Source organism: Erpetoichthys calabaricus, chromosome 15 (genome assembly GCF_900747795.2).
Source record: "Erpetoichthys calabaricus chromosome 15, fErpCal1.3, whole genome shotgun sequence".
NCBI lineage: Eukaryota > Metazoa > Chordata > Cladistia > Polypteriformes > Polypteridae > Erpetoichthys > Erpetoichthys calabaricus.
Genome location: NC_041408.2, coordinates 80,118,111 through 80,132,197, shown reverse-complemented (window position 1 = coordinate 80,132,197; position 14,087 = coordinate 80,118,111). Strand labels below are relative to the sequence as shown.

Genomic DNA, 14,087 nt, shown 5'->3' with positions numbered 1-14,087 from the left:
CTACAAAGTCTTAGGTCTACCAGGCTACAGTGTTTTTTGGTGGCTCCCTTGAGACAACAGCATTCTCAAACCCTGCATAGCCATAAAAGGGTCAATCTTTTGGACTAGATTTGGGTTGCCATCATTAAAGAGGTAGCACAAGGTCACTCATTCCAGTCAGGAAGTGTGTGACTTCATCTAAAGGACAGGAAAGTAATGGCTGACTATATGCTTCCCTCTTTCCAATTCTCTGTGGCTTCTTCCTAATTTATGTTGAATGCCTTTCTTCTAGGATATAAACCTATTTTCACTATACTGGTGTCCCTGCCTGTCTGGAACCCCAGAACACTTACAAGGGTCACTAAAACTCCTAGAGGTGGTAATGTTCAGCATTGGCATTATAGTCATTATCATCACAAACAGTAAAGGGTTTCGTTTTTGTCTGACTGCCACACTGGATCTTGTCCCTTTATTGTGCCCCCTTATGATCCTTGTTAAAACTTCCTTTCAGGGAGTCCATCACACTATCCCTGGCCTAAGCAACAATATTTGTAGAATGGATCAATTATAAACTTAACAAATGTGTACAGATTAATACAACTGTGTTAGTTTATGTGAGCAGATCTTACAGTTTAATTATACTCACTCCTTGTTGAAATCCGACTGGTTGTCCAGGTTTGAAGACTGTGATGACTCATGATCTGGTCCACTTTTACATTGATACCCGACTCTAAAATCCTGTAATTGGAAAGAAAAAAGAAGCTTATTTGTCTTTTATCAGTTGTATAAAATTCATTCCTGTCTAAAATTTAGGGTGATTGTGCTTTTTGTACTACATGGTGTTCACTATTATTCACCACCTTTGACTTTGATTTAATATTCTTTATTAATCCCCAAGAGGAAATGGTCTTTTCGCTTGGCCTTTGGGGGATCAGAGTGCATGATCAACCATTGCACAGCCACCCTTGGAGCAAATTTCAGGAAAAGGGCCTTAACCCAAGGGCCCAACGGAGAAGGATCCCTTCTGGCAGAAATGGGACTTGATATACAGTTAGGCCCATAAATATTTGGACAGAGACAACTTTTTTCTAATTTTGGTTCTGTACATTACCACAATGAAGTTTAAATGAAACAACTCCGATGCAGTTGAAGTGCAGACTTTCAGCTTTAATTCAGTGGGGTGAACAAAACGATTGCATAAAAATGTGAGGCAACTAAAGCATTTTTTAACACAATCCCTTCATTTCAGGGGCTCAAAAGTAATTGGACAAATTAAATAACTGGAAATCAAATGTTCATTTCTAATACTTGGTTGAAAACGCTTTGCTGGCAATGACAGCCTGAAGTCTTGAACTCCTGGACATCACCAGATGTTGGGTTTCCTCCTTTTTAATGCTCTGCCAGGCCTTTACTGCGGCGGCTTTCAGTTGCTGTTTGTTTGTGTGCCTTTCTGTCTGAAGTTTAGTCTTCAACAAGTGAAATGCCCGCTCAATTGGGTTAAGATCAGGTGACTGACTTGGCCATTCAAGAATTTTCCACTTTACTTTAATAAACTCCTGGGTTGCTTTGGCTGTATGTTTTGGGTCATTGTCCATCTGTATCATAAATCAATTTGACTGTATTTAGCTGCATTTGAGCAGACAGTATGTCTCTGAACACCTCAGAATTCATTCGGCTGCTTCTGTCCTGTGTCACATTATCAATAAACACTAGTGTCCCAGTGCCACTGGCAGCCATGCACACCCAAGCCATCACACTGCCTCCCTCCACCGTGTTTTACAGATGATGTGGTATGCTTTGGATGATGAGCTGTTCCACGCCTTCTCCATACTTTTTTCTTGCCATCATTCTGGTAGAGGTTGATCTTTGGACAGATGAAACCAAGAATGTTTTTTCCAGAACTGTGCTGGCTTTTTTTAGATGTTCTTTAGCAAAGTCCAATCTAGCCTTTCTATTCTTGAGGCTTATGAGTGGCTTGCACCTTGCAGTGCACCCTCTGTATTTACTTTCATTCAGTCTTCTCTTTCTGGTAGACTTGGATATCGATACGCCTACCCCCTGGAGAGTGTTCTTCACTTGGTTGGCTGTTGTGAAGGGGTTTCTCTTCACCATGGAAATGATTCTGCGATCATCCGCCACTGTTGTCTTCCGTGGACGTCCAGGTCTTTTTGCGTTGCTGAGTTCACCAGTGCTTGCTTTCTTTCTCAGGATGGACCAAACTGTAGATTTTGCCACTCGTAATATTGTAGCAATTTCTCCGATGGGTTTTTTCTGTGTTCGCAGCTTAAGGATGGCTTCTTTCACCTGCATGGAGAGCTCCTTTGACCGCATGTTGTCTGTTCACAGCAAAATCTTCCACATGCAAGCACCACACCTCAAATCAACTCCAGGCCTTTTATCTAATAATGATTAGATAAAATAATGATAATAATTTGATAATGACATAACGACGGACTTGACCACACCTGCCCATGAAGTAGCCTTTGAGTCAATTGTCCAATTACTTTTGAGACCCTGAAATGAAGGGATTGTGTTAAAAAAAATGCTTTAGTTGCCTCCCATTTTTATGCAATCGTTTTGTTCACCCCACTGAATTAAAGCTGAAAGTCTGCACGTCAACTGCGTCTGAGTTGTTTCATTTAAAATTCATTGTGGTAATGTACAGAACCAAAATTAGAAAAAAGTTGTCTCTGTCCAAATATTTATGGACGTAACTGTATTAAGAGTTGTACTAAAACTTACACCACATGTTTATATTTACACAAATGGAGACACTTATGACAATACAAGAAATTTCTAAGGGAAAAATGGAAATAAATTGAATTTTACCACTGTCCCAGAACATAAATTCTACAGTTTCTTAAAATCACCATCTTCAGCTGTGAGTTCTGTTTATTTAACAAATCAATTAATATTGCAAGCTCTCTTTATACGGCACAAGTTTATGTTCATGTAATAAAGAAAAAGAACATGTGAACAGGAGGGACTGTTAAAATAAAACTCTACAGAAGTGAACACAAAGCTACACAGTGGTACCTAAATAGTACACAGCCAGTGCAATTATTTGAAACAGACACAAATACTTATTAAGGTATGTTGAAGGCTTAAATGTCTTATAAATAGTAGAGCAATGTATTTTATTATTCACATTTACATATCTTATGATTCAACCTCACCTGTGTGGAATGCTGCAAGATTGCTACAAGCCTTTCCTGAATCCGCCGAATTAACTCTAAGCCCGTGTTCAAGTGCTCTGGCTTCAGGAGGCGTATACATGATGCCAAGTCTGTGCACTGCAACAAAGTGTCCTCTGAAAAACAAAGAGCTAAATCAGGGTTTGTTTTTTTTATGGGAGAGGGGGATAGAAGGGGGTGTTTGTTTGGTGTTTTTAGTCCTTAAATACTAAAAACTAGCCATTTAATCATGAAACACAGCAATGAAAATTCAACTCCCTCCTTCATTTTCAAAAATGATGTTCTTACAAGGCGTATGACTTCAACATGATTTGTAATTAGAAAGGTCTGGCAAAGCTCCCATCATTCACCAGTGCAGAATAGCTCTATACTGCTTAGACTCGTTTAACAATAAAATACTGAAACAGATTATTAGTCTGCACCCATTTCCATTACTGAAACAACACAGTCTTTGTAAGTTCCATATACTGTAAATGGAGGGGGTGTGGGTTTATATTTCTGGACAGTGAAGGAGCACATTTAATTATGAAGTCACTTCTAGAAAACAGATACTTACCCAGAAGTATTTGCAATGCATTGGTGTGAAGGTCTAGATTGTCTGTTTGCTGTTCCATCACATCCATCTTCTCGGTATCTTGATTATAATAACTGTATACACAGGAATACGCCAATACCTGGACATTAGAGACCACAGAATATTAATAAAGACGCACTTTTAAACATTTATTTCCTAATAAGCAGGTGTTGCGGATAATATTTAAACACAACTTTACACAAAATAGAATGCACTCAATGTGAAAAACTGTCAGTATATTTACTAAACAAGAAATTGTTTTTTTCTTTTTACTCCCGGGGGGTATTTTTCGTACGTCGCTTAAACCATCCGAGATCAGGTGCCTCATCTTGGATGAGATAATGCCAGTGAAACTCATCCAGATAAGTCGGTTTTTCAAACGCAGCCATGTATTAGATTAGTGTAGCTGGATCTAATCATACGAGATGAATGCGCGCGCCCGCGCTGAGTGAAAAGCCCATATATATTGAGTCTAGAAAACATGATCAGCAAGTCTTTGATAGGCTGCAACAAAATGACGAAAGAACGAGCGCATTTTTTTTCACACACGCGGCGCAAGACCTTTTACTCGAAGGACACAAAGAATTTCAAGATTTAATATACATAAGGGGTAACACTGGAAAAGCAGCCCAGACCAGAAAAGACAGCTGGCAAAAAGTGGCCGAAAAAATTAAACGCTAAGTAGTGTACATTGTACTTACTGAATGCAGCGTTTCATTTCCTATGTGTCAGATTAATTATTATTTAATATGTCATAATTCCAGATCAAACGTGAGCACAAGGAGAACATGGGAACAGGTTAAAGTGAAGTACAAGAATATACTTCAAACTGGTAAATATTGGTATATAACTATTTAAAGTATTGTTGACATAAAGAATCATATATAATATAAAAACATTAATGTTAAAGCTAATAAGGAGGCAGACAAGCAAAAAACAGGTGGAGGTCCACGCGGTCCAGACCTAACCCCTGCAGAAGAGTTGGCTCTCCAGCAAAATGCCCATCGCCCTGTTTCTGAGGGCATTCCAGGGGGAAGCTCCTCCTCAGAACCAGTGGCAGGAAGCAGTGGTCACTTCATTTCAGGCAAAGGATGGTCATTGCATATTTGTCCTCCATGTGTGCTATAGGTATGTTCCATATAGCCCTCTTTTTTGTTGGGTCAGTTGCAGGGAATGTCATATCCCTTGAACCTGTGTCTGACCAACGAGATATTAACGAAGGTCAAATATTTGATGAAGACACTGTGTCTGATTATTCATCAGGAGGAGAGGTACATTTTCCAAATAATGTTTGATCAAACTCCACTCTGATCAGTTCCATGTGCCCCAATCACATTTGGAAATCCTGGTAATGAGAATGTTAGGCTGATTGCGGGATTCTTTATGGAACTGTGGGTGTTTTAGCCTGTGTATTACCTACCTGCAATGGCATGAAACGCCTCTTTTATTGTCTGCACATGCAGGTGTCCAGGAAACACAATGAAAACCTGAAGGAAATGTTTCAGAGCCAAACAGACTTTACGAATTGCCTGACAAACTGTACTTTTCGATAGATGTTCCGCATTGCGTACAGTATATAAAAAAGTGCCGCTTGCAAGAAACCTCAAAGCAATGCCTACTGTCTGTGTGGTTGTGAGAGCCCGACTTCGGCAAATTTGACTTCGAATATATGGAGCTAATAAATCTTTGAGGTACAATAATCTATCTATCTATCTATCTATCTATCTATCTATCTATCTATCTATCTATCTATCTATCTATCTATCTATCTATCTATCTATCTATCTATCATATAGTGCCCTTCATGTCTGTTTGTCTGTCTATCTATCTATCTATCTATCTATCCCCCCTCGGCTAAAGCGGTATCTTTCGTACAGAATTTCCTCCGGGGGCAATAAAGGATCTTGCCAATTGCGCAAAACCCTCTTTATATGAAATTCTCTTCGTATAATTTGCGCACCAATATCAATTTGTCGCTCATTTATGAACGGCGAAGCCCTGACTGGATGACTTCCACGCACCGTCACTGATCACGTGTGTAAACTAATCCTTGTTTGCGCAGAACAAACCTGCTCCGAGCAGGTCTGAGGATTAGGATGTGTTGCTATGACAACACTTCCAGCAAGAGTTTCAAAAAACCGACAGATCCAGGATCAGGCCAAATCGTCAACAATTACATCCGGCTAAGCGAGTAATCCACGTACGAAAAATACCCCCCTGTACACCAAATTGGACCAGAAAACAACAAAATGGTGCTTCTAACTGCTAAATTTATTTAAAATTTATTTAAACACAAAAATGGTGTCATTGAGACTGTTTTAAAGGTTTGATTAAAGCTTTTACATTCAGCAATTTCAATTCTCTCTCAAATAAATTTTAAAAAGCACATGTAAATATTTAAGTTGATATGGCATTGGATAAATCTCCTTAAGGCAACACCACACATTTGTTCTCATTTTTGACAGAGTATACACTTCTTCTTTCGGCTGCTCCCGTTAGGGGTTGCCACAGTGGATCATCTTCTTCCATATCTTCCTGTCCTCTGCATCACCTGCATGTCCTCTCTCACCACATCCATAAACCTCCTCTTAGGCCTTCCTCTGTTCCCCTTCCCTGGCAGCTCTATCCTTAGCATCCTTCTCCCAATATACTCAGCATCTCTCCTCTGCACATGTCCAAACCAACGCAATCTCACCTCTCTGACTTTGTCTCCCAACTGTCCCACTTGAGCTGACCCTCTAATGTCCTCATTTCTAATCCTATCCATCCTCGTCACACCCAATGCAAATTTTAACATCTTTAACTCTGCCACCTCCAGCTCTGTCTCCTATACAGAGGTGAAAAAATTGTTCTGTTTCAGAAAACAAAACTGACATTTTTCTATTTAATATTTTCAGTTTTCTTGATATTTAAAAGATGTATTTTTGCCTATATATATTTTCAAAACAGATTTTGTATCAAGTCGTGAACCACACTTGTCCAGTTCACTGTAAACTGTTCCTGAACCTTGGACCTCTACATGCGTGGCTGCATTAGGGTTCATAGGACTGTTACCTTTCGAGCTTGAGCCAGGATCTCACAAGCATCAATCACAAACGTGAGAGACTTCATCTGGAGAGCTTCATTAATTGAAGAAACTTTATTCTCCAAATTTATAGCAAAATCCTATTTATATGGGGGGAAAAAAACATTCACTTAAATATTTCAAAAGGCAAACTGAACTTAATGACTTTTATACTATGTGCAAAAATAGTTGACTTCAAATCATTTGCGCTCCATTACCTTTGCTTGATTGTGAAATGTACATCTTTCATTATAGTCCTGAAACTTTTTTTCTTGGCGGGCTGCTTTACTCACCTATACAATGTTTAAAAGAAAGTCAATAAGCAAGAAATGGGACATACAAGCTACTAAAATTAAATCACAAAAAAAAACAATTAAATTGCTTTTATCCATTTCTATATGTTCTGAAGCCACTGTTACTGGGTAACAAGAAGCCTGAAAGAGGATTCAAATGACTTCATATTTTAAACTTGCAGATCATCTTTAAAAACCAAAGCAAAACACTTTCTAGATGGCTGGTCATGCCTAAAAAAAAATGTGTATTTATCCTTGTATGGTCAAAAATAATAAAAAGAAAAAACGAGACAATCATAGGGTTGTGCCTCCTTTTGCTCTCAAAACAGCCTTAATTCATTATGGCATGTACTTCACAAGATTTTGCTTTGAGATTCTGGTCCATCTTGACACAACTGCACATTCATGCTGCAGATCTCCTGTTCTACTGCGTCTCAAAGGCGTAAGCTGAATTCACATCTGGTGACTAAAGAACACTGAAGTTATTGTCATGGAGACTTTTGCTTTGTGACATGGTGCATTACCATTCTGGAAGTAACCATTTGGAGAGGAGTAAATTGTGACTATGAATGGATGCATGTGATCATCAACAATACTCACGTAGATCGTCTCATTCAAGTGATAACTGATTGGTATTAATGGGCCCACAATATTCCAAGAAAACCTTCCCCACACTATTATTACACCACCAGCTTGGAAGGCCGACACAAGGCAGATTGGATAGATTACTTAGACCAGGCTACTTTTTCCAGTCTTGGTGAGTCGGTGCCCACTGTAGCCTTAGTTTTCTGTTCTTGACAGACAGGAGTGGAACGAGACGTGGTTTTCTGCTGTTGTAGCCTATTCCCCTCAAGCTTCAGCGTGTTGTGCATTCTGCTTTGTATTTCTGCTTACCACTGATGCACAAAGTGGTTATCTGAGTTACCACTGCCTACCTGTCAGCTTGAGCCAGTCTGGCCATCTCATCAGCAAAGCATTTCCATCTGCACAACTGCTGCTCACTGGATAGTTTTTGTTTTTTGCACCATTCTGAATAAACTCTAAAGCATTATTTTTCAACCAGTGTGCTACAGAACAGTTGTGCACCATGGAAACTGAGGAGGACAGGACTACCTGGAGAAACTGGCATAAGAGCAGCTCCGTGATCGCTATGTCGCAGATAGAGCACTTCCGATGCATCTCCTGGCTGGCAGAGATCATTTGCCTTGGCATGTGGCCATAGTGGGCTTAACAGGGCTGGTAGATAATTGGTGTATGAGCTGCAGAGATGTGTGGGCAAAAGGACAAAGCAAATGGGGTATTCTACCACAGTGCTCACGAAGTGCTGTGTCTGTGAATTCTGATCTCTTTTACTGGCTTCTCTGGTAATCCTACCCTCTCTGGCAGCTGAGCACGTGTATGAGATACAGTGTGTGTGTGGCAATTAAAATAGTGGTGTATCTTGGGATGTATTTGGTTACACAAAGTGAGCCAGCACAGAAAAAAGGTCGTTAAACACCGCTCTCAAGACTATTGTGTGTGAAAATCCCTGGAGATCAGCATTTATGGGAATAATCAAACTGGCCCATCTGGCATCAGAATCATTATATAGTTAATATGGGAACTAAAACTGCAAAGTTTTTTCAAAATCTGAAGACACACTATATCTTAAAGTTACTAGGACTAGGAGTTTATATATATATATATATATATATATATATATATATATATATATATATATATATATATATATATATATATATAAAAATAAATCACTTGATACTTAACTGCATGCTTTATGATTCACAAATGACTCTTCAAAACTTAACACAGTTTTACTTAACCAGCACTCACCATTGCAGAGCAGTTATAGTAATCTTTGTGGGTTGGTTTCCAGGGTTTTAAGCATCGCCAGCAAAACCCATGGTTACACTTGGCACACGTCATACTATAAAACAAAACAATATATATTTAAATAAACAACAATCAGACCAGAAATGACTGATCATGTTAGTTTCTACAGTTAAACAAGTCATTAAGACCTCCAGGAGGAAAACATTGGCAAGTAAATTGTAATAAGAAGTCTAGCAAAATGACTATTATTCTCCAACTGTTGTAATGCGAAATTTTGCATACAAGTTGATAAATATTTTGTATGTCTTTGTATGTAACTTAGACAAAGCAATGTAATATTAGTGTTACATTAGTGATAATAACAGCAATGGTTTGATGGTTTAAGAACCCCTTCCCCCCTTTTAGGACTGAGTCTCTTTGTAATTTTACGACATGGTTGGGGGGTTGTGCCTCAAACAAGTTTGGCTTGTGTTTCTCTGCTGAAGTCTCTCAGTCAACCCCCACAGGAAAGCCAGGCTGCCTAACTGCCAAGCTTTACCTTAACATATGGTTTTGGGTGTCAGGTGTGAAGGTGTTCTGTCCCCCCCATTGGTCTGAAATAAGTTTGGAATTGACTTGTATCAAAAGCTTTTAAGTACCATGACACCTTATTGGCTCTAGGGGTTGTACAGAAAACCTATAAATTTGCCTGCTTTACCTCCCTTTCTCTCTCTCTTACCAAACTGATGAAAGACCATCACACACCATGAACTGAAAAGGACAACACAAGGAAGAGCACAGCTCGGCAGCCATATTGAGACAGGCATACAGCCTGTTCTGAAGAAAGCTGACCACAAAATGACGACTTAACTAGAGACATTTTAAGTAACTAACAAGTCTGTGTGCCACCTGAAACTACACATCACCATTTAATCAAGTTGTATGGTTGCCAATATTCAAATGTACTTTGCATATTGTTATTATTTATGAATATTATCAATAACCCATTGTTTAAATTGTAACTTAACTCCTGCTTGTCTTTTACTACACCTAATTGCCTGAGGTTATAGATGTAGAAGGGAAGGTGGGGAGAAGTTATATACTATAATACCTTATAAACAGTGGTTTTGAGGCATTCTGACAAAGGCTACATATTAATACAATAAAATATCACTCTACCAAGACAAAACACTAACTAAAAAGATTACAAAATACAAGCTTTCGAGGCAACTCAAGCCCTTCTTTAGGCAAGATGTAGCTGTCTTGAAAGCTTGCATACTGTAATCTTTTTAGCCAATCAAAAGTGTAATTTTGCTTGACTTCTCATTACATCCATAATGGCTAACATGGCACAACACACACCCTATTACTACAGACATGCAAGTAAACTGAAAAGAGGTTGTTTTCCCACAAAGCGGTTTACACTTACTGCAGACATCCTTCATTCTTCTCAATCTGTGCCTGACAACTTGGACAACGTTTGGAGATGAGTTTTGCCAGATGCTTGCTTTGAGCTTCCATACTCATTCCTTCATAATAACCACCATCATCCATCCACTGTGACATGTGACTACAGCTAGCTGGATAATGAGCCTGAAGAGAACAATATTCCTGGTAGTCTCTCAACAGAACAAATCATTTACTCTTTATGATAATTTCAAGTTTAACAATTTACATGCAGAAAAAAAAGCATCTTCCTTACCAGTAGGAAATGAAAGTAGCAGTTTCACAAGTGTCTACCCACCCAACCTATCAAATTGTGTTATTAAATAGCTTACTGTTGTGGTCACATTATTTGGCAACTTATATTTAAGGTATATTAATTAATAACTATAACAACAAATAATTGGAAACGTGCCAGTTTTGCCCATCAGAATATTTAATAGGATATCCAGCGTTATACAGTCTGAAAGATACCCGTTCAACATACATGCAGCGTTTTCAGTGAATAAAATCAAAACATGTCCTGCACAGTATTGAGGTACCCCTCTTTAATACTTGGTTGCACAAGCCTTGGCAGTGATGACAGGTGCACTGTTTCTCATGGCCATCTGTATTTTGTCTAATTTTCAACTGCAATTTTTTGCAGAATTCCTTTTCCCAATAGAACTTGGACTGAGACCAGGGCACAATGCTGGCCAGATAATAACAATCCTTTTTCCATTTTAATTATTCTTTTTTTTGCCTTTGGATGTGTGTTTTGGGTCACCATTCTTCTAGAGGAGCCATGATCTTTGACTCATGCCAAGTTTTCTGATGCTGGTAGCACATTCTGCTCTGAAATGCCCTGGTAATCCTCCAATTTCAGGATTCCCTTAATACATTAAAGGCCCCACAACATTATGGATCCTCCATTACATTTAACCGTAGGTAGGGTGTTTTTGTCCTTATAAGCTTCATTTTGTCACACATTGCTTGTCGTGCCTGCCAAAGACCTCTAGTTTAGCATTATTAGTCCACAGAACATTGTCACAGAAGGATTCTAGTTTTTCTAGATAGGTTTGGACAAATATCATTTATGCCTTTTAATGTGTATCTTAATACTGAGAGGTCCTTCATCTCCGCCTACCAAACCCTTCTCGATTTTGTGTGGGGTATATGAGAAGAGTTGAAACCATCACACCCGATTACTCAATGTCAATTTTAAACTCTTTAGATGTTTCAGTTGGTGATTTTTCTACTGTTAGCACCAAACTTCAAAGACTTCTTTAAACAATTTTGCTTTATCCCGACACATCCTGAGAGTTACTTTACAGGTCTGTGAGCAGAGAAGTTCTTAATATTGAACTATAGAAACAGGAATGCCAACGTCTTGGAGAAAGACTAGTAGACTTTGACTATGTTTAGCAATAGTAGTTTTTCCTTTGTCTTTAGCATTGACAATAAAGAACAAGACATGATTCTGACCTTTTTTTGTATGAAAGCCAACATTCCCCGTTTAAGCATTACTTAACTCGTGTAATGCAAGAACTGGCAATTTATTGCAGATTAGACTAATATCACTACAGTCTGAATCTAGTTCTTCTAATGAAAATGATCTGAATCATTCAAAAGAACACCAAAAAGGTGTCATGGCCATTTTTGAGATTTTACACACATTTCCTTTTTAAATTCTTGTTGTTTGATCCTGCACAGAATCACACATTACTACATAAACCAATTTTTTTCAACAGACATTGTATACGATATACCTAAAAGATTGCCAATAATGTTGATCACAATTTTATGTCCATGCAACAATTCTTATTGTGAAGGGCTAATACTTCTTTGTACAAAGATTAAATTCTGTACATTTTAACTGGAAAGTATTAGGTAGGTTTAAAAAAATCTCCATTAACTATTTTAGGATAAGGAGACTATTAGCAACCATGAAATATGGCACCAGGCTAAATTACAATTCCCAATCATCTTATCAATCACCTTAATGTTATTTTAATTCATGCACTCAAGTGCCCATTGTGTAATGAAAATATATTGGATAAAGAAAATATGAAGCTTTCATGCTTAAAAAGCTTACAGTAATCAAAAACACTTATATTTTAAAAATGTTTTCATAAAGTCTTCTACAAATATAGTGAAAATATGATTTCTCATGCAAAAAACTGCTGCTCATTTCATACTGAACTGTTAATTTTATTTTTGATTAGATTTGATATAGTTTATTAATCCACAAGGGGAAATTGTCTTTTCAGATGACCTTTGGGGGTCAGAGTGCAGGGCCAGCAACCCTGGAGACATTTTCAGGTAAAGGGCCCAATGGAGTAATTTGACTGAATTAACTTTTTTTGTATAATGGCCTCTAAACATGCAACTTTAAACACAGCTTAAATCGGTCTTTCATCTGCTTTAAACAAAGAAATGCACAACATTAAGATATAAGATGACTGCCAAATCTTATAGAATGCAATCGAGGTAGGCACATTTTTATAGTCATATTAGTAAAGGCCTACCTCTGGGAAATTACAACTGAAGCATGAGGACCAGCAGCACTTGGAACAGGTACCGACATTCCCAATACCTTCTTTACAAAGGATCTGATCACATCCCTGGGGGTTAGTGCACCAAGTCAAATTGGAACAGCATTCCACATAGCCACGAAGCAGTGTGTTTTCATACTGTGAAATATAACAAGTTTACATCAGTAAAGGAAACACCCGCTGAAAAACAGGAATTTGAGGTCACAATACATCTGCTGTGCTATAACTGTAATGTAATAATGGTGTCTTATCTACTTTAAAATGGGACATCAAAAATGTGGAAGGGATTAATGTTATGAGCTATTCCTGCAAAATCGTCATACCCTTCCCCTCAAAAAAGCTTCAAAATGACACACAGTAAATGCAAAAAAAGTTCAACTGGATATTCTTTGATGTACAAAAGGATTAAGGAAATATGACTGATTATAGGTTCTGTTATTTAAAAAGGAAAATGTAATCATCAGATCATGAGAAAACAAGACACTAGAAATCAAAAACAAACTCATGACAGTTTACAGAAATCCTTACTTTGGCAATAATTTCTTTGTCTGTGATAATTGATGAAATGAAATCTGTAGTTGGTTGGGCTGGACAGTCAGAAATGGGACAGGTGCAATTCAAAACCAAATTTTGTTCAATTCTTGTTGTGAGATACTCTTTCCAGCAAAACTGCAACAAAACAGTATGTTATACTTTTAACTGGCTTTACTCTTGTATTGGTTGCAAGGCTTAAGATAAAATGAGCATTAAAAACAACTAAAATGACAAACATTAATCAGGAAGCTGATATTTGACAATGACAAAGCAGACTTACTCTACAGCAGTAGTGCATGCAGCAGAGGTTGGGAGCCACATTAAGCTCACCAGATTGTGGGCTCAGACATACAGGGCAGTGACTGGCCAGGCTGGATGGGGCCTGGAGGTTTCTGCTCTCCAAACCTGCTGACAATAACAGGGAATCGCAATCTTCTGCATAGCGCTGGATTAACAAGTCTACATTCCATTTACAATGGATTAATAGATGCTGGGCTCTATCAGATGCGATGCTTAGTGTGTCAGCCACATGAATCACTGTCTGGTACATGAGCTGACGTACTTCATCCTGGGTCATTGTTCGGCCCATAGAAAATAGCACTGCCTCAAGGACCTCATCTTCATAGCTGCGAATGTTGGAGGAGAAATTGCACGAGCTGT

At 38.3% G+C, this 14,087-nt stretch overlaps 1 protein-coding gene across 1 annotated transcript in view; it reads right to left on the bottom strand.

The window, feature by feature from the left end:
• The window catches only part of LOC114666296 (cullin-9), a 122,134-nt gene that overhangs the window by 2,906 nt on the left and 105,141 nt on the right, over positions 1-14,087 (bottom strand). Inside the window, 10 exon segments of the mRNA XM_028821121.2 lie at positions 626-717; positions 3,156-3,289; positions 3,730-3,847; positions 6,802-6,912; positions 7,030-7,104; positions 8,938-9,031; positions 10,346-10,509; positions 12,867-13,031; positions 13,422-13,562; positions 13,708-14,083. Coding sequence (XP_028676954.1) covers positions 626-717; positions 3,156-3,289; positions 3,730-3,847; positions 6,802-6,912; positions 7,030-7,104; positions 8,938-9,031; positions 10,346-10,509; positions 12,867-13,031; positions 13,422-13,562; positions 13,708-14,083 — 1,470 coding nt within the window.